This window comes from Schistocerca americana, chromosome X, assembly GCF_021461395.2.
Source record: "Schistocerca americana isolate TAMUIC-IGC-003095 chromosome X, iqSchAmer2.1, whole genome shotgun sequence".
Lineage (NCBI taxonomy): Eukaryota > Metazoa > Arthropoda > Insecta > Orthoptera > Acrididae > Schistocerca > Schistocerca americana.
Window position 1 is genome coordinate 440,045,591 of NC_060130.1, and position 26,892 is coordinate 440,072,482.

Sequence of the window (26,892 nt, forward strand, 5' to 3'; positions counted from 1 at the left end):
TTCATTATTAAATCTACTCCTGCATTAACCCTATTTGATTTTGTATTTATAACCCTGTGTTCACCTCACTAGAAGTCTTGTTCCTCCTGCCACCGAACTTCACTAATTCCCTCTATATCTAACTTTAACGGATCCAGTTCTCTTTTTAAATTTTCTAACCTACCTGCCCGATTAAGGGATCTGACATTCCACGCTCCGATCCGTAGAACGCCAGTATTCTTTCTCCTGATAACGACGTCCTCTTGAGTAGTCCCCGCCCGGAGATCCGAATGGGGGACTATTTTACCTCCGGAATATTTTACCCAAGAGGACGCCATAATCATTTAATCATACAGTAATGCTGCATGCCCTCGGGAGAAATTACGGCTGTAGTTTCCCCTCGCTTTCAGCTCTTCGCAGTACCAGAACAGCAAGGCCATTTTGGTTAGCGTTACAAGGTCAGATCAGTCAGTCATCCAGACTGTTGCCCCTGCAACTACTGAAAAGGCTGCTGCCCCTCTTGGGGAACCACACGTTTGTCTGGCCTCTCAAGAGGTACCCCTCCGTTGTGGTTGCACCTACGGTACGGCTATCACTATGGTTGAGGCACGCAAGCCTCTCCACCAACGGCAAGGTCCGTGGTTCATGAGAAGGGGGGGGGGGGGTTAGTTTCGGTACTAGACTTGAATTATCCTTCAAAATTTATTGGATATTTTCTTGTAATTTTGATGAAACATTCTGAACGTAAATTGCTGTAATTTCTTATATTTTTCGGTTTGTGAGCAATAGACGTTCTTTCTCTGTTAACTACTACTACAGAAGTGAAAGAACGTCCTACACATCGGCGCTTCACTAGCTCTGTGGCATCGCGTGTGTTTGCTGACGCGAGTTCAGCTTTTACCATAGGGTGAAATATTGCTTAAAAAATAGTATATGTAAAGTCAGCTGTATTGTCCCTTCTATAATGCAGCTGAAAACGACGAGACTGAATTTCAGTAACGCTTTCTTAAGAAACTCTCTTGTACTGCAGTTTTTGTGCAGTCTGAACAGTCAACTTTTTATAATCATCAGCTGAATGTCGGTATGCGCCAAACTTAATTACTTTTTATTGTAATATTATTATTGCTGTTGTTACTTGTCCGTCTTTAGAAAGTATTATGTCGCTTATTTTCGACATTTTTCGAATGTTGAATTGGAAAGATGAAGGATTTGATGTTCACCCCATCCTATATTCTTCATTATTTTTTCTGTTCGCTTAATTTTCTGTTTGCTTTTCTGTTCGCTTAATTCGCTGGAGAACACGCAGTTGTAAGAGTTGATAATAATGAGCCGGTATTCTAGATATAATCTACAACCCATTTATGGTGATTTATCACTATAAGAACAAAGTATTTCTCGTCGGAGGATGTTCTCCCACTATATAACTAGTGAATGTGCTGAAACCATCAGAAAACCACGAATGCGAGGTCCTGATTACCCTATAATGGTTTTCTGTTGTTTCAGCTGTTGTCTCCGTCGGATAAACTGAAAATGGCAGAAAACGTTTAATACCACTGTAGAAATAAGTTGGCGGAGAAGAAATTCTCTACAATTTATATATCATTCGTAATTGAATTGCGATTTCACTTAATAATGGGACGGGCTGCGAGAGCTTCAATTAATTAAACGAGCTAGCAGCTTAGGGTACACAAGATGTGTGCATTAATTTGTATACTGCCATTAATGACAAGATGCTACATTTGTTGTCCGTTTGTAACACCAAGATCGATTGTAAATAATTTATACTGCGTAATTTTATGTATGTAACTATGAAATATTTGGCCTTTACTGATTAATGTCTTTGAATTGCCAGAGGGAAGTGGATGTGGGTGATGGATATTTTAGAAAAAACTCAACAGTGTGTTTAAATAATGAAACTTTATAAAATATGCCTGTTTATAAAAGAGAAACTGAATGTAGAAAACTGGTTCATACTTAGGGAAATTGTATGATGTAACTTAAAAGACGTGGGGAACTCCCTCCGCTACGGAAGGGGCTTCGTAGGCGGGAAAAGGTGGATCTGGCGGTCAATCTGGGCGGCAAGAAAGAGAGCACAGCACGCAGTCAGTGGCTAGACGTTGTACTGTTAACAAGGCGGGTGCCAAGTGAGGCATTTCGAAGCCAATTTACGTTGAAATTGCCTCGGATGTGGTTCTGGCTGTCGTATGGTGCTCTTGTTGTCATAGAATGGCTCTGAAATGAAGGAAATACATCGGCAAGAAGAATTTATAAAGAGCATACAACTTCAAGAGCATGGGACCACTTCGCCGCCACATGTTTGCCACTACTATTGCGCCACTGCGCCACCAACTACAGGAGTTCAGATACGTATCACAGTATGGACCAGTATATTGATGTGAATGTTTTTCAATAATAATTCCAGTCACATAAAACTGTGTTTGCACCTTAACACCTGTCCTAATCTCAAACCAATGCAGGGTCCTGTCCATAACGTACAGATAACCGAGCACCCTGTTTCTGTAAATATAATGGTTCGTGGTTGCACTAAAGGTGCTAAAGTTCAGTGCTAGAATGTTTAAATGTTGTTATTAAAGTTACCAGCTTCACAGGTAGTTAGAAAGGCACGTATGTTGGACTGTTATGAAAAGTAAACTGCATTCATTAGTATGATGAACTGTTTTCTGAAACTGATTGAGCTTAACATTTGAATAACTTGTTTTAAAGCGTTAAAACATAAACAAATTTAAGTGGGGTTAGAAATCCACAATAGTGTTAGGTAATTTGTCTCTGAAATAGTTACAGAATTTGCCAGTAGAGTAAGTGACAGTTTATGGGTCTCTACTACATTCTTTTTTATTATGAAAAAGTTAAACTAAAGATTGTTTTGCTAAAGAAATCTGAAGTACGAGGTATGTCCACAAAGTAAGTTCCGTTTGGTTGTATAAAACAAACATGTACAGACACAGAAAGAATATTTATTGTACAGTTCTATATAGCTTCCGAAATTTTGTAGGCACTTGTCACAGCGTGGCACAAGTTTTTGTATGCCTTCTTCATAGAAGGTTGCCGCCTGTGTTCAAATGGTTCAAATGGCTCTGAGCACTATGGGACTTAACATCTGAGGTCATCAGTCCCCTAGAACTTAGAACTACTTAAACCTAACTAACCTAAGGGCATCACACACATCCATGCCCGAGGCAGGATTCGAACCTGCGACCGTAGCGGTCGCGCGGTTCCAGACTGTAGCGCCTAGAGCCGCTCGGCCACTCCGGCCGGCTTTGCCGCCTGTGTATTCAACTATGTGGTAACATGTTCTTTCAGCTCGTCATCATCGTTGAACTATTGACCACCAAGGACAGATTTTAGATGTAAGAAGAGATGAAAGCCGCTAGGAGCGAGGTCCGAGCTGTACGGAGGATGATCAAACGCGTCCCAGTGAAATTCCCGTAAGAGTTGTTTGATCACATTTGCCGTGTGAGGTCGGACATTATCGTGGAAAAAACACCTTTTGACAGTAATCTCCGGCGCTTGTTCTGTATTGCGCGGGGCAGTTTCTTAATGGTCTCGCAGTAACCATGTGCATTGATTGTTTGGCCTCGTAGTAAGAAATCAATCAGCAAAATGCCTTTTCTGTCACAAAAAAACGGTGCTCATAACTTTTCGAGGAGTCAATATTTGCTTAGGCTTAACCTTCGTTGGGGATGAAGTGTGCCTCCATTCCATTGATTGCCGTTTTGTTTCAGGGGTGTCATACGATATCCAAGTTTCATCCCCCGTGACTATCCGAGAAAGAAAGCCATCGCCTTATTCATTTTAGCGTGTCAAAAACTGAAGTGGACTGCCCATCCGATGTTTTTTGTATTGTTTAGTAAGAATTTTTGGTACTCAACGTGAGCAAAGTTTTCGAAATTTCAATTTTTCAGTAACAATTCCATGAATTCGTGATCGTGAGATTTGCCGAACTTCCATAGCAAGGACACTAAGTGTAAACTTACGGGTGTGCTTAATCTTCTCTTCAATTGTATGAACCAGTTCATCAGTAACCATAGACGGGCGTCAACTTTGTTCTTCATCGTGCACTTGATCACGTCCTTCATTGAATAGTCTGGCCAATCTTCTAACCACTGAATCACTCGTAGCATTTCGTCCGTAAACCTCGTAGATTGCCGATGAATTTCCTTTGGTTTAATTTTCTTTGCATTTAGAAAACCAATCACAGATCTTACTTCACACCCAGCGGCATTTTCAATTACGGCTGACATTATAAAGAAGCACTACAAAGCACACGTCGGCAGCAGCGATCTCCAAATGGCCTACATGCCTTCTCCTTGAGTCAGAGTAACTGCCGCGCGTGCTCGGAACTGCGATCGTAGCGCTGCCGCGAATAGAAACGGAAACGGAACTTACTTTATGGACGACCCTCGTATTTCCATAAACCAGAGAGGGTAAAAAAGTGTTTGTACAGTGTTATTTATCTGCATTTGTGGTGTGTGTGTTAGTTAAACAAGGACTTTTGTCATACTTCATTTAGTCTCTTGAGGTCTTTGATGACCTTTTGGTGCTGAATTGGTTAATGGTTGAGGTGGTGATTATTATCAATAGGAGTAAAGCGCTAATTATCTTTCTGTGTTTGCCAGTTTATGCAAATCGTAACTACTGCTTACAACTGGTCAGTTCATCTGAAATTTGTGTGTGTTCTTTGTACTTTACCAAGAGAGAAAGAATGAAACCCCCTTTTGCTAAATTATATTTAAATTCTTTGAGATTAATGTTCCAAATTATTATGCCTAATTAGGCTGGCGACTGTCTATTATTTTATTCACGAAAAACTTTCACTACTTTCATTACTTATCAAATTAAAGTCTTTCAGTTTTCTACTAAATGCCATAGTAACGAAATTCATGTTCGATGCCCTCTGTCCATTAGGTTAACTCACGGTCACACTTCAAAATTCCCCCCCCCCCCCCCCATAGGGTTACACTTACTGTGTGTTAGTGGCATATTTAGGTGCTGATGTACAGTATATGTGTTATACGTTCCCTAGTTAATGTGCCGGAATATTCAAGGTCCCATGTTTCATCTTTTGGTCTTTGGTTCAAAATGGTGAACCGAAGCTTCATCACACGCTAAAATCTTGTTTAGAAAAGGGTTACATTCCATTTCGTAGCGTTCTCTTAAGTATGTACGCTTTGAGTCCTGATTCCATGTGTGGTTGCTTTAACTTTTCCGGGATCTGCCCTGCACTTCACTTGTAGTACTTGAGCTGGTTTTCGGTAAGGTTCTATGGGACCAAACTGCTGAGAACATCGGTCCCTAGGCTTACACACTAATTAATCGAACTTAAACTAACTTACGCTACGGACATCACACACACACATGCCCGAGGGAGGACGCGAACCTTCGACAGGAGGGAGGCGGGGGGAGGGGGGGGGGGAGCCGCGCGAACCAAGACAAGGCGCGTCAGACTGCACGGCTGTTGAGCTAGTTACTAATAACATTATGAACAATGCCAACACCTATTGGCACTGTTTTTGCTATATGCTAAGCTGTAACAAAATGGTTCAAATGGCTCTGAGCACTATGGGACTTAAAATCTGAGGTCATCAGTCCCGTAGAACTTAGAACTACTTAAACCTAACTAACCTAAGGACATCTCACACAACAATGCCCGAGGCAGGATTCGAACCTGCGACCGAAGCGGTCGCGCGGTTCCAGACTGAAGCGCCTAGAACCGCTCGGCCACACCGACCGGCTAGCTTTAACACGTACGTCTTCAAGAATAATGTCGTCAATGCGGGTTTCAAGCAAAGAAATTGACACATCCACTGACCATCGAGGACGTTACTCGTCAGTCACTGAGGTTCGACCGTTTGTGAACTGTTCTGACACAACGGTTTCCGCTGTACATACAACTTTCACCACAATATAAAAGCATTCGACAACAGATATTAGCCAGTTTTTCACCTTCTGGGAGAAACAAAAACGTATCACTGAACGTTGTTCAACTAATGTGAAAGTTTAAGCACCCAAGCCATCGTTAAATACAGTATTGATGTTATAAACAAAATAATTTTTGTTCTACTGCTGTTATCAGCGCATCCCAGTGATAAAAATCGAAAGTCATGAAAATAAAAAGCTCCTGCTACAAATATCTTGATTTCTACATCAATTTTTCTCTTTAATTATTGAATGTCCCTGGTCTATATCATTAGTCATCATCTCTTTTCGGCTACTGCCGATATCAAAACAAAAAACTATGCGTAAAGTTCATTTAAATGTTGTTGTGATGGAAATGGAAATTTGGCGTCATTGGCTGGGAGTCCCCTTGCGGGGCAGGTCCGGCCGCCTTGGTGCAGGTCTTATTACATTCGACGCCACATTGGGCGACTTATTTACCGGATGGAGATGAAATGATGATGAAGACAACAGAACACCCAGTCCCGGAATCGAACCTGAGCCCGTAGGACGGGAATCCGTCACGCTAATCACTCAGCTATCGGGGCGGACGATGATGTAATGATGGGCTACACCCGAAACATGGAGAGTAGCTTAAGTGGAAGCAATACTGCCTGTGGAAACTCCCGCATCTTCCAGTGTTGGCAATTTGTGTAATTTGCAGCCATGTAATTTTATTTTGGTGATTACAAAATCAAGTTGGATATACGCACTGGGTAGCTGAGGCTGGTACCCAGTTAGTGACGATTTGATCGAGCAGATATGAATGTTCTGAACCGACCGTAATCCACTCCAGGGAGTCAGGAAGTCAAAATTGTTGTCCAGTCTGGCCCACCAGTGCTACAACAAAATCACGATTCAGACGGATGTGGTGTTCAGTGATCGGGGAGCTCGATACTAGGTTGTATATATAGGGTCAGGCTTCGATTATCACTTCAGTCGAAGATTTTTTAATAAATACTAGTAGCCGGCCGCGGTGGCCGTGCGGTTCTGGCGCTGCAGTCCGGAACCGCGGGACTGCTACGGTCGCAGGTTCGAATCCTGCCTCGGGCATGTGTGTGTGTGATGTCCTTAGGTTGGTTAGGTTTAAGTAGTTCTAAGTTCTAGGGGACTTATGACCTAAGAAGTTGAGTCCCATAATGCTCAGAGCCATTTGAACCCTTTTTTGAATAAGTACTAGTAGAGCCTATAGCGCCTGATTATGCCAAATGGAGAACTTATGATTCCACCGTGATTCCACATTCACATTCAACGTGATGTCCCTTCGCTACCAACTACAGGATATATTGGACCATGACGGAGGCGTAAGTGGCAGGATGTAGAAACTCCGTCTCCAGTAACCTTTCTTACGCTAGTATTTTTATTTCAGTTAAAGAACCAAACGTCATGTAAGGTCAAAGGGCACTTATTCTATCTTTTATTTCAGCTTGAGATGTTGAATATACTGGCTCTTGTTTCACGAGGATTGATCCCTTCGTGATGACACAGGGCCAACAAATCGTTGTGTGCTCAATGTTCCAAACTCCACGTAAGGCGTGTGTCATGGTTCGAATCCTGGTTCGGCACAAAAATTTTCATACGTCCTTTCAGGCTTTAGCATGATCATACCTAAATGTTTGTGGAAATTTATTTTGATTTTTAACATCTCTTAATTCATTATGAATAACGATATGTGACGCCTTCGATTACCAGAGAGACATAGATATTTTCGTCACATCATTTCAAGTTCAAACATGCCACTCATTGCTACTGGTGAAAAAGAATTCTATAGCTAACGTGTCTTCGTATGTTGTAAACAACAATATGTGCGGGTTCGATTAGCAGTCATCACTGTACTCTTCGTCACGTCACTTCTAGTTCAAACATGCGCACATCTCGCTTCTGGTTAAAAAAGTCTACATTTAATGTCCAATCGTGGCTAGAAAACAACGGCGATACTTGTCGCGTTGAACCCTGGGGAGACCTAAATTATTCATTTTTCTCGTCATTACTGTTTCAAACATCTCGCTGCGGCTGAGTAAATTTTATATCTGGAATCTGTTGTGCTTACAAAACTATCGGATTAGATGCTCGGTTAGAATCACCATCCAACACATACATTACATCATTTCAAGTTCGTTATTTCGGAATGAAACCATATTTAACATCTTTCGTGGTTATTTAACAGGTACGACAGTTTCTTGATATTTGTCCCAATCCAGTATAAGAATTTTCGTCATGTAATCTGAAGTCCAGATTCTCGAACCCCACTCCCCATGAACCATAGACCTTTCCGTTGGTGGGGAGGCTTGCGTGCCTCAGCGATAGCTGAGATAGCCGTACCGTAGGTGCAACCACAGCGGAGGGGTATCTGTTGAGTGTTGAGAGGCCAGACGAACGTGTGGTTTCTGAAGAGGGGCGGCAGCCTTTTCAGTAGTTGCAGGGGCAACAGTCTGGATGATTGGCTGATCTGGCCTTCTAACACTAACCAAAACGGCCTTGCTGTGCTGGTACTGCGAACAGCTGAAAGCGAGGGGAAACTACAGCCGTAATTTTTCCCGAGTGCATGCAGCTTTACTGTATGGTTAAACGATGATGGCGTCCTCTTGGGTAAAATATTCCGGAGGTAAAATAGTCCCCCATTCGGATCTCCGGGCGGGGACTACTCAAGAGGACGTCGTTATCAGGAGAAAGAAAACTGGTATTCTACGGAACGGAGCGTGGAATGTCAGATCCCTTAATCGGGCAGGTAGGTTAGAAAATTTAAAAAGAGAAATGGATAGGTTAAAGTTAGATATAGTGGGAATTAGCGAAGTTCGGTGACAGGAGGAACAAGACTTTTGGTGAGGTGAATACAGGGTTATAAATACAAAATCAAATAGGGGTAATGCAGGAGTAGGTTTAATAATGAATAAAAAATAGGATTGCGGGTAAGCTACTACAAACAGCATAGTGAACGCATTATTGTGGCCAAGATAGACACGAAGCCCACGTCTACTACAGTAGTACAAGTTTATATGCCAACTAGCTCTGCAGATGACGAAGAGATTGAAGAAATATATGATGAGATGAAGTAAATTATTCAGATAGCGAAGGGAGACGAAAATTTAATAGTCATGGGTGACTGGAATGCGATAGTAGGAAAAGGAGGAGAAGGAAACGTAGTAGGTGAATATGGATTGGGGGTAAGGAATGAAAGAGGAAGCCGCCTAGTAGAATTTTGCACAGAGCATAACTTAATCGTAGCTAACACTTGGTTCAAAAATCATAAAAGAAGGTTGTATACATGGAAGAAGCCTGGAGGTACTGACAGGTTTCAGATAGATTGTGTAATGGTAAGACAGAGATTTAGGAACCAGATTTTAAATTGTAAGACATTTCCAGGGGCAGATGTGGACTCTGACCACAATCTATTGGTTATGAACTGTAGATTAAAACTGAAGAAACTGCAAAAAGGTGGGAATTTAAGGAGATGGGACCTGGATAAAATGACAGAACCAGAGGTTGTAGAGAGTTTCAGGGTGAGCATAAGGGAACAATTGACAAGAATGGGGGAAAGAAGTATAGTAGAAGAAGAATGGGTAGCTTTGAGGGATGAAGTAGTGAAGGCAGCAGAGGGCTAGTAGAAATCCTTGGGTGACAGAACACATATTGAATTTAATTGATGAAAGGAGAAAATATGAAAATGCAGTATGTGAAGCAGGCAAAAAGGAATACAAACGTCTCAAAAATGAGATCGACAGGAAGTGCAAAATGGCAAAGCTAGGATGGCTAGAGGACAAATGTAAGGATGTAGAGGCACATATCACAAGGGGTAAGATAGACACTGCCTACAGGAAAATTAAAGAGAGCTTTGGGGAAAAGAGACCCAATTGCATGAATGTCAAGAGCTCAGATGGAAACCCAGTTCTAAGCAAAGAAGGGAAAGCAGAAAGGTGGAAGGAGTATATAGAGGGTACATACAAGGGCGAGGTACTTGAGGGCAATCTTATGGAAATGGAAGAGGTTGCAGATGAAGATGAAATGGGAGATATGATACTGCGTGAAGAGTTTGACAGAGTACTGAAAGACCTAAGTCGAAAAAAGGCCTCCGGGATTAGATAACATTCCATTAGAACTACTGACAGCCTTGGGAGAGCCAGTCCTGACAAAACTCTACCATCTGGTGAGTAAGATGTGTAAGACAGGCGAAATACCTTCAGACTTCAAGAAGAATATAATAATTCCAATCCCAAAAAAGCAGGTGTTGACAGATGTGAAAATTACCGAACTGTCAGTTTAATAAGTCACGGCTGCAAAATACTAACGACCTCGGGGAAGATCGGTTTGGATTCCGTAGAAATATTGAAACATATGAGGCAATACTGACCATACGAATTATCTTAGAAGCTAGATTTAGAAGAGGCAAACCTACGTTTCTAGCATTTGTAGACTTAGAGAAAGCTTTTGACAATGTTGATTGAAATACTCTCATTCAAATTCTGAAGGTGGCACGGGTAAAATACAGGGAGCGAAAGGCTATTTACAATTTGTACAGAAACCAGATGGCAGTTATACGAGTCGGGGGGCGTGAAAGGGAAGCAGTGGTTGGGAAGGGAGTGAGACAGGGTTGTAGCCTATCCCCGATGTTATTCAATCTGTATATTGGGCAAGCAATAAAGGAAAGAAAAGAAAAGTTCGGAGTAGGAATTAAAATCCATGGAGGAGAAATAAAAACTTTGAGGCTCGCCGATGACATTGTAATTCTGTCAGAGACAGCAAAGGACTTGGAAGAGCAGCTGAACGGATTGGACAGTGTCTTGAAAGAAGGATATAAGATGGACACCAACAAAAGCAAAACGAGGATAATGGAATGTAGTGGAGTTAACTCGGGTGATGCTGAGGGAATTAGATTAGGGAATGAGACACTTAAAGTAGTAAAGGAATTTTGCTATTTGTGGAGCAAAATAACTGATGATGGTCGAAGTAGAGAGGATATAAAATGAAGATGGCAATGGCAAGGAAAGCGTTTCTGAAGAAGAGAAATTTGTTAACATCGAGTATAGATTTAAGTGTCAGGAGGTCGTTTTTGAGATTATTTGTATGGAGCGTAGCCATGTATGGAAGTGAAACATGGACGATAAATAGTTCGGACAAGAATAGAATAGAAGCTTTCGAATTGTGGTGCTACAGAAGAATGCTGAAGATTAGATGGGTAGATCACATAACTAATGGGGAGGTATTGAATAGAATTGGGGAGAAGAGGAGTTTGTGACACAACTTGACTAGAAGAAGGGATCGGTTGACAGGACATGTTCTGAGGCATCAAGGGATCACCAATTTAGTATTGGAGGGCAGCGTGGAGGGTAAAAATCGTAGAGGTATACCAAGAGATGAATACACTGAAGGATGTATGCTGCAGTACGTACTGGGAGATGAAGCAGCTTGCACAAGATAGAGTAGCATGGAGAGCTGCATCAAACCAGTCTCAGGACTGAAGACCACAACAACAATATTTGCTAAAAACGTGTTACATCACGTTTCTTTAAAGCTAGTCAGCAATGACGATTAACGTTGTGGACGCGTCTCGGTCGGGTACGAATATTTTGTTTAGTTAGTATTGGGTCTCAATCTGTAGCCAGAACATAACAGTTCGTCATGTCATTTGAAGTTAAAAGGTATGCATAGATGACTGGACATTAATAACTTTCATTTTTTATGTCACTTTGTATTAGCTAACAAGTGCGATAGGTTGTTTTTGAACCATACATGGGTCATCATGAAGATAGTCAAATTACTGGTGATATGTTGTTGAGGGTGAAGTTCTGATAGTGTTTGACGCTGTTAATCATGGTTCTTGCAACTCGTCTGTTCACTATGCACTTTGTTCAGTAGCAGTCGCTTATTGCACGATGGTTAATTGGTGGTTGGAAAAGCTTTTAGAGAGCTTGTCTGGGAGTGCAGATATTCTTGAAAATGTCTTATTCACAAGACAATGTAGTTTTGAGTAAGGATTACGGAGTAATTGTGTTAAGAACTGCCGGAATTTTTATGTGAGATACTAATGAGAGTGGCACAAGTTTATTAATGTTATTTCTTGTAATACATTTGAGTTTACAAAAGCTAAGGATTAGCTCAGATGTTCCATGATATTTTTAGTATCGTGGTATTAATTTATACCTGGAGTTATTACAATACAGAGCAATGTTGTCCAGTGGTCATTCGTGGTATTTATTTTGTGTAGTTCAAGCGACTGTACCGAAACGAGATTAGAGGACCTACAAGACAGTTACGTTATTTGGGCTCCATGCAAATCAGGTCAAATGCAATTCAGGATGGTCGGATAGTTTTGAACGTGAGAGTATGTACGAATTTGTGAGAAGGGGAGGGAGAGTGATTTGAATTCCTTTTGCCCAGGTGGCGTGATGTGATGTTTGGTTTGTGGGGCGCTCAGTTGCGCGGTCATCAGCACCCGTACACAGTCCCAAGTTTGACACATTCCAATTTTTACACAGTCCAATCTAGCCACTGTCACGAATGATGATGATGAAATGATTAGGACAACAAAAACACCCAGACCCCGTTCATAGAAAATCCCCAAGCCGGCCGGGATTCGAACCTGGGACCCGTGATCCAGAGACAGCAACGTTAGCTACTTTTTTTTATTGTTGATCTCATTTTGTTCGTTAATGTTCGTTAGATTGGTTCGAGGCTGACGTCCCATGACGCTTGTTTTAGTACATTGTTGGACCATGAACTCAGTTTTTTTATTACAGAGGGCAGCTTACCCTCTGACCGAACACGCTGAGCTACCGTGGCGGCTACAATAGACCACGAGCTGCGGACAGGTGGCCTTACTACCGAGCACAAGCAGGATGGGTCAGGTCGATGTGCCAGCGTGTGAGATACAGTTATTATTAGTTGAAACGGATGCAGTAGGATGCCAAAGGGACATTATGGCGCCCTGTCCTTACTTTCAAAGGGTCAGTATGCAATGGATGTACTCCGCGACTACTCCAGAGATAGTAATCCTTAATTGGAGAGACTTCAGTATCTCAATTGTTACGAACCGGATCAACCACAAGGAACGATGTGGCTAAAACCACATAACAGTGGGATATTAGTTTATGGTATAACCTGTGATGTAGGTGGCACTACATTCCGTCCCCAGTTACTATTACTGGAACAGCTGTAATAAATCTGACACAGCCTTCGTTGTATCGACTGGAGAAATCATTAGACAACGCAGAAGCTAACCTTAAACAACACGCTAAGATCACACCTCTTCTATATGCTGGATGAACATACAGTGACACGGAAAGGTCGTATTACTGCTGAGCAGATGCTCCAGCATGTATGGCAGTGGCGCAATGAACAGTGCAACAAAATTACGACCACGAGCTTCTCGGTTTCTAGTATTGTTGCAGTACTGACTCTGCTTTGTGCAGCCTGTATTACTTCAAGTGCAAAACTGCCCGAACTATTGAGCTCGCAGTTGCACTAGTTGCCAACGGACTGGGCCAATCTTAGACAATAGCGTTTAGGTTAAGGAACAACCAGTGAACCGTTTGACACTAAACTGGAGTAGCGAGAGAAGGAGAATTTTTGTTTTTTTTTTGTTCTTTTACGTCAGCCGATAAAACATGTATTGAGGTATTTTTGTCCAGTAATGGAAGCAGGTACAAACCCAGTGATGACGAGGAAGGACCAACCATCATAATGGAAGAAGTAAAGTCTGCCATAGCTGCAATGAAAAATGGCAAAGCGGTAGGTACAGATACAATACCGGGAGAAATACTAAAATGCTTGAACCAAGATGGAATATGAGAAATATTGAGGTTATGTAATAAAATATATGATAGTGGTGAATGGCCCGAGGACTTTCTGACAACAGTAATGATACCATTACCGAAAAAACAAGGAACCAAGAAATAATTAATAAAAGAATAATTAATAAAAGACTTGAAAAAGTAATGGAGGAGAATCTTGGCGAAGAGCAGTTTGGCTTTAGACGGAATACGGGCACCAGAGATGCAATAGGGCTCCTACGAATCTTGGGAGAAAGGTTTCTTGAAAAAGGAAGAGACCTATATATGTGCTTTATCGGTCTAGAAAAGGCATTTGACAATGTGGTTTGGGACAAGCTGGCGACTATAATGAGGCAAAAGAGAGTGGACTGGAAAACCAGAAGACTTATAAACTCATTATATCTTAATCAAAAAGTTTCAGTTAAAGTGAGAGGAGAAAGTACAAACTGGATCAGACTAGGAAAAGGAGTAAGACAACGATGCTGTCTATCACCTACTCTTTTCAACCTCTACTTTGAAAATATGATTGACCAATGCTCATTAGATGACAAAGGAGTAAAAATTGGAGGAAGAAGAGTAGGGTGTTTGAGGTTTGCTGATAACATGGTCCTTTTAGCCACAGGGGAAAAAGAATTACAGGATTTGGTGGACACCATTGCAACTAACGGAAAAAAATATGGAATGAAAATTAACACAAATAAAACAAAAGTATTGGCACTAGGAGGAAATAAGGAAATAAAAATTATGCTGAATGGAGAAATACTAGAACAGGTGCAAAATTTTAATTATCTTGGAAGCAGGATAGACACCAACTGGAAGTGCACCATAGAAATTAAAACAAGGATAGCAATGGCAGAAGAGGCGTTTTATAAGAAAAGGAGAATTTTCTGCAGCGGTCTGGACAGAGAACTCAGAAAGAGACTCATAAAATGTCTTGTATGGAGTGTTCTTCTATACGGCGCTTAAACATGGACTATGAGGAAAAAAGACAGAGAAAGGCTGGAGGCTTTTGAGGTCTGGACATGGCGGAGGATGGAAAGAATAAGTTGGATGGACAGAGTAAAAAATGAAGAGGTACTGAGAAGAGTGGGAGAGAAAAGACAGTTACTAGATGTAATAAAGAGAAGAAAAAGAAATTGGATTGGGCATATATTAAGAAAGAATGAGGGACTGATAAAAACAGTTTTAGAAGGTTATGTAGAAGGGAAAAGGAAGCGAGGAAGGAAGAGATTCCAGATACTGGATGACATGATGGACGGCACAACATACAGCAGCCTTAAGAAGGAAGCAACGGATCGCAGAAAATGGAGAGGCAAAGGACCTGCTAATATAGCAGATAACTGATGATGATGATGACAAAACCGGATTTTTTCAGAGAAAGGTGGACTGTGGCACCACAATACAATTGGGAGTAATGAATTGCCTATATCCAATGCCATGATAATATTTCATAGGAAGAGAGGTACCATTATCTTGACGACCAGGTGCTGTGAAGAAAGAAGACTTATTTGCAGTGCAACAGCACTCATTCTGTACAACGACACTGTGAAATATGCCAGACAGAGTGCCTGAAGAGCGAAGTTAGGACATCTTACAGCAGAGGCAGGGTGTCCAGAAAAGCTGACACGACGAGAAAACCACATGAAGTCACCACTACCTAACGACGGTGGCCGAGTATATAAACTTGTTATGATTTACAGTCTAAAGTCATAGCAAAAGGAAAAAACTAGTCGGCCGAGCTCACATAAATGCTACTAGAATCAGACCCCCTCTCTCAGTGGTACTCAGATTTTTTCCAGTTCATCTACATCTACATACAAACCCCACAAGCCACCGTACAGCGCATGGCGTAGGGTACCCTGTACTAGTAATTGTCAAATCACAAATACAGCGAGGCAAAAACAACTATCAATATTCCTCTGTATGAGCCCTAATTTCTTGCAGCTTAACTTCATGGTCCTTATGCGTAATGTATGTTAGAGGCAGTAGAATCATTCTGCAGTCAGCTTCAAATGCCAGTTCCCTAAATTTTCTGCATAGTGTTGCATAAAAGACTGTCACCTTCCCGCGAGGGATTCACATTTGAGTTACTGAAGTCTCTACATAACATTTGGCTGTTATTAGAACCTACTAGTAAAAAAACTCGGTGGTTCTGCGGCCCACTACATCTGGGGCCCACAGCTTTTCTTAGGCCTGTGCCTAACATGAATAAAGGACCATTACATTCAGGGATGTTTTACTAGTAGCCGTTATACGTTTTCAGCTACCACCATCACCCGCAACCCACTTCCAAGTGAAGGAAGCGGCGCCTCATCCTGACCTATGAGCAGCAGATTCCTCCGCCACTCTTGGGGTGAGCCTCAGTCCCAACACATTCAACACCTCACATAATTTGAAAAGAAGAAAATTCGAGACTCGGCGGACCACACTACAGGCTTCCAATCAGCAACTGTCCAGTTACTGCGTTGTTTAGCCCCATGAAGATATGCAGCTTGATATGTCGCTGAGGGCAATGGATGTTTGTGAGGTGCCTGACTTCAAATACCAACAGCATTGCTGCCCGATTTGAAACCGATTGTCGTTGAAAATGTATGACACTCGTCTCTGACCGCTGCCGGTTAGGAACTTTTTACGACCACTGTTCATACACCATGGCGCATGGACAGGGTGGTATGCCATAACTTTGGACAGCCTGCGTGGATACAGTAAAAAAATTGGGGAAATTTATTCTAGGTATGGTCATGGTGTGAAGACGTTACTAACTCTGAGTCATATTTTTTTTTTTTCATTTCGTTTCTTTTCTTTCACTGCAATACAGAAACGTTATACATACCTTTGAAAGTCTGCACGTTTGTTCTACAGTAAAACGTATAAATGTGTATCACTTTTGTTACGTTATACTGTGTATTTATTATCAGCACGTTTATTTTTACGTGTGCAATATTTTAATTTTATATACATCTTTGTGGCAGCTATACTATACGTAATTAGTGAAATGGATCTACTGTATAAGAGGGAGAGAGCGAGTGATAAATCGACAGCTGGAAAGTCGAACAGAGAATATGTACATGTGAGGGTTAGATTCATAGCCAAGATAGTAAAGTATCCTGTCGAAACTCGAAATATGCTAAATATTCTCAAAAACTTAAATCTAGAATACTATATGGACTTAATACTACCATGAACATCAACTGATTCAAATATTATGAGCCTGATGAAATGTTACAAATTACTCTGGGCAGCCAAAGAAACTGGTACACCTGCCTAATAACGTGTAAGGCCCCCGTGAGCACGCGAAGTGTCGCAACACGATGTGGCATGGACTCGAATAATGTCTAAAGTAGTGCTGGAGGGAATTGACACCATTAATCCCGCAGGACTGCCCATAAATCCGTAAGACTATGAGGGAGTGAAAATCTCTTCTGAACAGCATGTTGCAAGGCATCCCAGATTTCCTCAATAATGTTCATGTCTGGGGAGTTTGCTGGCCAGCGGAAGTGTTTAAACTCAGAAGATTGTTCCTAGAGCCACCCTGTAGCAATTCTCGACGTGTGGGGTGGCGCATTGTCCTACTGGAATTGCCCAAGTCCGTCGGAATGCACAATGGACATGAATCGATGCAGGTGATCAGACAGGATGGTTACGTACGTGTCACCTGTCCGAGCTGTATTTACACGTATCATGGGTCTCATATCACTCCAACTGCACAGGCCACACACCATTACAGAGCCTCCACAAGCTTGAACAGTCCTCTGCTGACATGCAGGTTCCATGGATTCATGACGTTGTCTCCATACCCGTACGTGTCCGTCCGTTCAATACAATTTGAAACGGACTCGTCCGACCAGGCAATATTTTTCCAATCATCAACAGTCCAATGTCAGTGTTGACGGGCCCAGGTGAGGCGTAAAGCTTTGTGTGGTGCAGTCTCAAGGGTACACGAGTAGGCCTACGGCTCCGAAAGCCCATATCCATGATGTTTCGTTGAATGGTTCTCACGCTGACACTTGTTGATGGCCCAGCATTGAAATACGCAGCGCCGGCCGTTGTGGCCGAGCGGTTCTAGGCGCTACAGTCTGGAACCGCGGGACGGCTACGGTCGCAGATTCGAATCCTCCCTCGGGCATGGATGTGTGTGATGTCCTCAGGTTAGTTAGGTTTAAGTAGTTCTGAGTTCTAGCGGACGGATGACCTTAGAAGTTAAGTCCCATAGTGCTCATAGCCATTTGAAATATGCAGCAATTTGCGGAAGGGTTGCACTTCTGTCATGTTGAACGATTGTCTTAAGTCGTCGTTGGTCCCGTTCTTGCATGATCTTTTTACGGCCGCAGCGATGTCGGAGATTTGATGTTTTACCGCATTCCTGATATTCACTGCACACCTGTGATATGGTCGTACAGGAAAATCCCCACTTCATCGCTACCTCGGAGGTACTGTGTCACATCGCTCGTGTGCCGATTACAACGCCACGTTCAAACTTGCTTAAATCTTGATAACCTGTCATTGTAGCAGCAGTAACCGATCTAACAACTGCGCCAGACATTTGTCTCATATAGGCCCTTGCCGACCGCAGCTCCGTATTCTGCCTGTTTACAAATCCAGACATTTGTCTCATATAGACCCTTGCCGACCGCAGCTCCGTATTCTGCCTGTTTACAAATCTCTGTAGTTGAATACGCACCCCTATACCAATTTCTTTGGCGCAGAGAATCCCTCGAAAATATTCCCTAGACCGTAACGCATGCAGGGTGTTTGCTTTCAAATGCGTCACATCGTACACGCTAACTGCCATCTGTCCGATGGAGCATAGAACGTGATTCATCTGGAAAGGCCACCTTCGCCACTCAATGGACGTCCAGTTGCGATATTGGTGTGCAAATTCCAGCCTTCGTCGCTTATGAACAGCAGTCAGCATGGGTGCATGAGCCAGGCGCCTGCTGTGGGGGCCCATACGCAGCATGGTTCATCTGGGCAGTCAGTTGCTCAACAATTGCTCGTCTATTCGCCCATACACGTCTCTGCAGCAGTTGTTCACCTCCATCATCTATGGCCTGTAGTGCGCCACAATTGCCTCGGCCCCAGTTTTGGATAGCGCATTTTTCCATGCACGATTACTTAACCACGGCGGCAAGCGAACAGTACGCAAACTTTGCCGTTTTGGAAATGCTTCCACCCTTGGCCAGAAAACCAATTACCATACCCTTTTGGACGTCAAATAAATCGTTCAGTTTCCGCATTACGACAATGACTGCAACGACCGGCTTAGTATATCCTCCACTGCCAATGCTGTCACCTGCCGTTTGCGAATAGTTATTGCGCGTTGGCGTCTAACATAAGCGGTGGTTACATTAATGTGACTGGAGCGTGTATGTCCGGTGAGCTTACACGAGAGTTACGAAACTTCTCGATTTATGATTTTTAAATTATAATACGTGGTTAGCAGCTATACAGTGACTTACCTCAGAAGTGTCAGCGGCTGACTGGTTATTGTTCAAATAACTGTCTTCGAGGGATCTCTGAATTGCAGTTTGCAAGTCCACTTGAAACTGCACTTCTTCTGGCGTTAGAGCACCTGTTGGATCATCAGTCCCCTTTTCCTTTGGCTGAAAGGAAGAAAATTTAAATTATTTTCCAGTCTCACAAACTTGAAAATGCAATGGTTCTCAAGAGAATTGAGAGGAACTGCTTGGACTTAACTTTTTAATAAAGTTCTTTCACAAATTTTTGTATACAGAAGAAGCGGGGTATTAAACCTCCGTCCGGCTGTCCACGTTTACGTTTTCGTGATTTTCCTAAATCGTTACAGAAAAATAACATGAAGATTCCTTTCGCAATGATACCATCGACGATATGCAAGCTTGTGCTCCATCTACTTCTAGCCATCTCTGTAATAGGAGATTAATATATCTTCTTATTCCACTATGAAATCATATGCCATGCTATTGAAAAAAAGATTTATCTAAATGTGAAAAAATATTCCCAGGTACAACATGGCCATGTACTATCGTGCTCAAAAATATCCGAGCAATACGATGTGTTCCGCCTAATTTGTATACAACCCACGAAACGTAACTGTCTTGTAGTAGACTCTCAAATAAACCCAGTTAACAATTTATTCAATGCCGCACATAGTTAATAGAATTGTGCATTCACAAGAAAGTAAGATGTACATCGGTATAAGCAGAGACATTTTAAGTTAAGATTTCCTTATTGGTTTTCGATCTGGAAGCTTATAGCTTGGTAAAAGAGGAAGTCAAACGCAACTAAATATTTAGTTCTCTAGCGAGGATAGAACCTACAGCTAACATCTTATCGTTCTCAAAGGGGCTACATTATTACTTAGCGAGCTGGTACTACCGGCAGTATTCTCTCATTGCCATAGTGCTACTTAACAGAGGTAATTCGTAATGTTAAACACGAAATTAGTTATAGATTATCTGTGGAACGACCTTCTTGGAATCAAATAATAAATTTGACAATCGAGTGGTACTAAAACCACTTCTGTGTGCATCACGCCGGCCGCGGTGGTCTCGCGGTTCTAGGCGCGAAGTCCGGAACCGTGCGACTGCTACGGTCGCAGGTTCGAATCCTGCCTCGGGCATGGATGTGTGTGATGTCCTTAGGTTAGTTAGGTTTAAGTAATTCTAAGTTCTAGGGGACTGATGACCACAGCAGTTGAATCCCATAGTGCTCAGAGCCATTTGAACCATTTTTGTCTGCATCACAACTCCACCAACATGATGCTGTGCTGGCTGGCCACTATACGAGATGCTGATCGAGGTTCGCAGTTTACACGTACGCTATGGCGGCCTGCTCTGAAGCTGTTGAGACCTGGAACCGTCACTACAGCGGGGCAACGCCGGCACAGAGAAGCAGTGGGTGGGCCACTGCCCGCTATGTTACCAGTCCGCCACCTTCCGACAGTGTGCAGCGGCTGGGCGGGGAGTGTGGCATCGGAGAATGGGGATCTTGTAGGGGCTGCTGAGTATTTGCAGACTGTTGCTCTGGCGCCACCGGATAGTCCAGGCAAATTAGGAAAAATGGGGGAAAATTTATAAAATTTTGAAACTTTTTGAAAACACTCTTAGGGGATGAAGAAGTAAAAGACAGAAAAGTTCCCTACCCTATCTGGGGAGCTTTCCTCTCCCCCACCCCTTAATGTAATTTATTTTCCTTTTTCCAAACTTTACGAAAAACGGTTCACTTAACGAAGTTATCTATATGACAGAAAATAGTTCTGGTGAAATTCTACTCAGCGAAGATCAAACGGTTGTTTAAGTAAGGTAATTAGTTTATGAGTACCAAAATTTGTAGGTAAAAAGAAGTGAAATTTTTTAAAACAGACTTTTATTTATGTGGAGTAATTTTGCTTTATAGTCTTTTACTTTAGATTTATGCGACTTAAATTATTGGATGAAAATCATTTTTCATGAAAATTAAGAATTACTGTAAAACTAATCAACAATTATTTTTGTTGTAATATATTTACAATCATATGTACAACACGTAGACAATGAAAATAGCACAATATCTATCAAACAAATAAATTCTTGTAAATATATTTTTTTACATAAAACTATCATCCAAATCTTCTGTCAAATTACTGCGAGGCACATTAGTGCAACTTTGTCCGTGACAGTTTTTGCACATTGTTGTGCAATGTAGGTCAACCTTCACACATTCGCACGTTCTTCCGCAGCCTTGAGTGCAGCTGCATGAAATCAGTAGCAGTTTTTCTCTGGAGCAGGTGGTCGTTTCATGTGAATCGTTGAGGGATGAGTTTGATTCCCTCCAGCCCCAGTTTTTGGGATCCGAGTAGTTCCTCAGCCACATCTGGACTTGTAGGTAAACTCGGTAAGAATGGAGGCGTCCTGCATCAGTAGTGGGTGGCAACCGAGAGAGTATGACAGCATTGTTTGCCTGACCCACAAGATCATTAAAACATTTAAATCGAATTGCATTTAACGTCAGGACTCTCTACTGTTTTTTTGTGTAGAAAGAGTGTATAAATTTCTCTCCTGCTTTTGCGATGGTATCAGGAGAGGAAGCAGGATCATTGAATATCTGTGCAATATTAAGAGTATGAAGTTGGGGATACCGGTTGAATAATTGGAAATCTTGCAGCTTTCCTTTCCCAAGCAAGGCTAAAGTGCGGTCGCAACCATTTACTGCATGAAGAAACAGTATTGAATTCTTGCATTCACGAACGAGTGAGGAGTTACGTATATCTTTAGAACTTTGTTCTGATGCTACCTTTACCTTCCTTCGTCAGGATTATGTTTGTGTCGTCTGGAGGAAGAGCGATATGTAGCACAAGAAGATCTACATTTTGACCCACTATAATCAAATGGCTCTGAGCACTATGGGACTCAACTGCTGAGGTCATTAGTCCCCTACAACTTAGAACTAGTTAAACCTAAGTAACCTAAGGACATCACAAACATCCATGCCCGAGGCAGGATTCGAACCTGCGACCGTAGCGGTCCTGCGGTTCCAGACTGCAGCGCCTTCAACCGCACGGCCACTTCGGCCGAATGATCACTTGCTTGTAAAATTGTGAGGCATTTATCGCTTTGGCAACAATTTCAATATCTGCATCGTCATCCGAAATCCTGGTTTCAATAGCAAAACTGTCTAGTTGTTGCACAAGCTGTGTAATAAACATTTCCTTATTGCTGAGGTTACTAAGAAAGGCAGACTGTGATTCAACGCATAACGGATCGTCATTAAAGAAAATTTCTCGTGAGGTCCGCTTCATCGTTCGCCTTTGGCGTTCAATAGTTTTTGTGTTCAGAGAGCTTTCTGTATATCCGTCAAATACAACAGCAACATAATCTTTATTATGTCTCTGAATATAGGCCATGAAGATTTTATAAATGTTACCGAAAGTTCCATTCAAGGGCCACACGACGTGGTTGATAAGAAAACCTCCATCTATAACAAAGAACTTCGATTCATTATTGTCAATATACCTATCACGTACTTGACTGAAAAGATAGTACAGCGACGATTTTTTCGTTTTCCTCATCAATCCACTGCTGTCAGAGACATTGGTACACTTGATAATTCGTACGTGAAGCAGTACTTTAAATCATTGAAAGAAACGTGCGCAGTATTATCTGAAATAATTGAGTTGTATCTACTTCAGTTTTTTTTTCAAGCCTAACAGGTGACATGCACATTTCCCTAACTGTGCTGGATCGCTTAAGCTTCAGAGAACCAAATTTTGGCGAGACAGTAACTATTGTTCGAAGAGCTTCTTCACCAACAGACACAGCTTTGTAGCAGCTTACTTCCTGAGACGCTAATCCAGATCCTAATGAATACAATCGCTCCTTATAAGCAGATGGAGTGTGTTGTTGCAACCATAGCTGAAATCTTCTGCGAATTTTCTCGTCAATTTCTATCCTCCCACTCCTCAGTTCAACATGTTCATCACTAGAAACCAAATGTAAACTACAGAACTGTTCCATAGCTTCACATATGTGATGGGCTATTGGCATACCGCAAATCCATCGGTTCAACACACTAACGGTGAAACCTCATCCGTGTGAAACACCTCCAACACTCTTCAGGTTCTTCATAAGCGTTTGTTCTATCGTCATGTCGGTCCGTGCTCAACACCAATACTTATCAGAGCGTCGATCCGTGAAAAATATGTCCAGGTGAATTTACCGAAATCCGCGGGTTTCATGGTTTCTTTCAGTTTTTCCAAGTCCTGGAGGTACGAATGACACGCTTTAGCATAAGGAAAGTGTCCAGTTGCGTGGAATATTGGGAACGTAGCTCTCACACACTGTATATGGAGCTCCCAGTTTCCCATACGCTCTGTTTGGATGAAATGCAATGGCAAGATGACGATCTGAATGTACTGTATCCATAACTTGGAAGTTTCTCCCCTTTGCTTAATATCATCCATTGTGTGGACAAATTTATTTTTCAGCTTTTCAATCACTTGATATTTTTCCAAATCGCCGAAAGATGTACCATTTCCACTCATATCAGAAATACACTACTGGCCATTAAAATTGCTACCCCAAGAAGAAATGCAGATGATAAACGGGTATTCGTTGAACAAATATATTATACTAGAATTGACATGTGATTATATTTTCACGCAATTTGGGTACATAGATCCTGAGAAATCAGTACCCAGAATAACCACCTCTGGCCGTAATAACGGCCTTGATACGCCTGGGCATTGAGTCACACACAGCTTGGATGGCGTGTACAAGTACAGCTGCCCATGCATCTTCAAACGGTACCACAGATCATCAAGAGTAGTGACTGGCGTATTGTGACGAGCCAGTTGTTCGGCCACCATTGACCAGACGTTTTCAGTTGGTGAGAGATCTCGAGAGTGTGCTGGCTAGGGCAGCAGTCGAACATTTTCTGTATCCAGAAAGGCCCGTACAGGACCTGCAACATGCGGTCGTGCATTATCCTGCTGAAATGTAGGGTTTCGCAGAGATCGAATGAAGGGTAGAGCCACGGGTCGTAACACATCTGAAATGTAACGTCCACTGTTCAAATTGCCGTCAATGAGAACAAGAGGTAACCGAGACGTGTAACCAATGGCACCCCATACCATCACGCCGGGTGATACGCCAGTATGGCGATGACGAATACACGCTTCCAATGTGCGTTCACCGCGATGTCGCCAAACACGGATGCGACCATCATGATGCTGTAAACAGAACCTGGATTCATCCGAAAAAATGTCGTTTTGTTATTCGTGAACCCAGGTTCGTCGTTGAGTACACCATCGCAGGCGCTCCTGTCTGTGATGCAGCGTCAAGGGTAACCGCAGCCACGGTCTCCGAGCTGATAGTCCATGCCGCTGCAAACGTCGTCGAACTGTTCGTGCAGATGGTTGTTGCCGGCCGTAGTGGCCATGCGGTTCTAGGCGCTTCAGTTTGGAACCGCGCGACTGCTACTGTCGCAGGTTCGAATCCTGCCTCGGGCATGGATGTGTGTGGTGTCCTTAGGTTAGTTAGGTTTAATTAGTTCTAAGTTCTAGGGGACTGATGACCCTAGAAGTTAAGTCCCATAGTGCTCAGAGCCATTTGAATCATTTTGATGGTTGTTGTCTTGCAAATGTCCCCATCTGTTGACTCAGGGATCGAGACGTAGCTGCACGATCCGTTACAGCCATGCGGATAAGGTGCCTGTCATCTCGACTGCTAGTGATGCGAGGCCGTTGGGATCCAGCACGGCGTTTCGTATTACCGTCCTGAACCCACCGATTCAATATTCTGCTAACAGTCATTGGATATCGACCAACGCGAGCAGCAATGTCGCGATACGATAAACCGCAATCGCGATAGGCTACAATCCGACCTTTATCAACGTCGAAAACGTGACGGTACGCATTTCTCCTCCTTCCACGAGGCATCACAACAACGTTTCACCAGGCAACGCCGGTCAACTGTTGTTTGTGTATGAGAAATCGGTTGGAAACTTTCCTCATGTCAGCACGTTGTAGGTGTCGCCACCGGCGCCAACCCTGTGTGAATGCTCTGAAAAGCTAATCATTTGCATATAACAGCACCTTCTTCCTGTCGGTTAAATTTCGCGTTTGTAGCAAGTCATCTTCGTGGTGTAGCAATTTTAATGGCCAGTAGTGTACAATCTTTAATACGTTGCTTCTCCTCCTCCATGACTGCCATTTACTCCAGTATTATGATGGAAAAAGCACACATGATTGCAGAGTGAGCTAGAATGCACAATCGACCAAAAAATACATGGGGAACAGAAGCTGCAGCATAGACAGTCTCCAAAAGTTGAGAGAGTCCACCGTATCTCATTATGAATCCTCTTGCTCCTAGAAAAGGCATTATCAAGTGAAAGCCTCCTAATCGAATGACTACATTAGTGAATAGCTCATTCCCTCCATTAACCCCCACTGCAACTATATCTTTAGTTTTCATGTAGGGTGATTGATCAAACGTCACGATACATGTTTGCTGTGTGGACTTCTTACTCTCTGTGGTGGCATAAGTTAAAGCAGTTAAAATAGTGCTATAACCTGTGGGGGTTGTTGATGAATTGAAGTGCTAATACGTTTAATAACCTATAAGATTCTCCGGTTGTGATTTTTCTCCATGAAACCTTGGCACGCAGGAATAGAAAGCTGTAAAAACTTTCCCATTATTGAAGTAAAATCGTGATTGGTAGACACTGTTGCTTTAGTGAATGGTTGTTCTGAGTAGACATTTTGCAGAACAATTTCTTCAATTCCAACTCATTCTGCAGATCAAATGGCTCTGAGCACTATGGGACTTAACATCTGCGGTCATCAGTCCCACTCATTCTGCCTTCGGAATGTTACCAGACTAATTTTTTGCGCACTTGCTGTTTCAGTAGAGCTCGGCTTGACAGAGTTTCGTTACTTTCTGACGTTCTATAGCTCTGCTTGGAGTCACACATCTGATTCCACCTATACCATGGAATGTACCTTTGCCCGTCATTGTTGGAATACTGAAGTCGGCAATATCGAAAACGAACTGTGAGGACGAATCATTTGAAATATTTGGTTTGCAGAACTGAACGGCAGAAGCTTCAAATAAAGGCAGAGTCCTACATGAAGAGCAGAGACCTATACTCGAGACAATTCCGACAATGCTTTTTGGTTCCGCTTTACGAAACAAGTACACTCCAAGGCCAAGTTGCAGTGGGGAAATAAATGAACGAGGCCTGGTAGCTACACAATCGCATGGGACATTGCTGTACATTTTTTTAAAGGGGACTGTTCACTACCTTTTTTTTTCTTTTTTTTGACGAAACCACACCTTTCACAAATTCGTGTAAAATGTCAGGAACTATAACTTCAGCATTCTCTGTCAGGTCACTGATAAGGAGTCATTCTTCTATCTTCACAGATGATAGCTGCTACTGCTTCTACTATTCTCTTTCTCTCATCTCTCTTATTAACAGCTCGTTCATTGTACCATTGATTCAAAAGTTTGTGACCACTGCTACGAAAACATACAACTGGGAGATTTTTTGGCATTGAGGCAAACAAGACCCCATTACTGAAGTGTTCAGTCAGTTTATTTTCAGAGTTTTTATAGTCATTGTCTCTCCTTCTGGTAGACATACATTAACTTACTGCCACAAATAGAGCAGTGTAAATTGACATTGCTCTGAACTACCTATAAATTTGCATAATTCTTGAAAAGCGGCATCAAAG

The 26,892-nt window shown here is 42.4% G+C and overlaps 1 protein-coding gene across 1 annotated transcript in view; it reads right to left on the bottom strand.

The window, feature by feature from the left end:
- LOC124556065 overlaps positions 1 to 26,170 on the bottom strand; it is a 158,731-nt gene extending 132,561 nt beyond the window's left edge. Inside the window, exons 1-2 of the mRNA XM_047130094.1 lie at positions 26,093 to 26,170; positions 19,160 to 19,303 (exon numbers count right to left, since the gene is read on the bottom strand). Coding sequence (XP_046986050.1) covers positions 19,160 to 19,303; positions 26,093 to 26,170 — 222 coding nt within the window. The remainder of the gene's footprint in view (positions 1 to 19,159; positions 19,304 to 26,092) is intronic.
- Between the last annotated feature and the right edge of the window lie 722 nt (positions 26,171 to 26,892).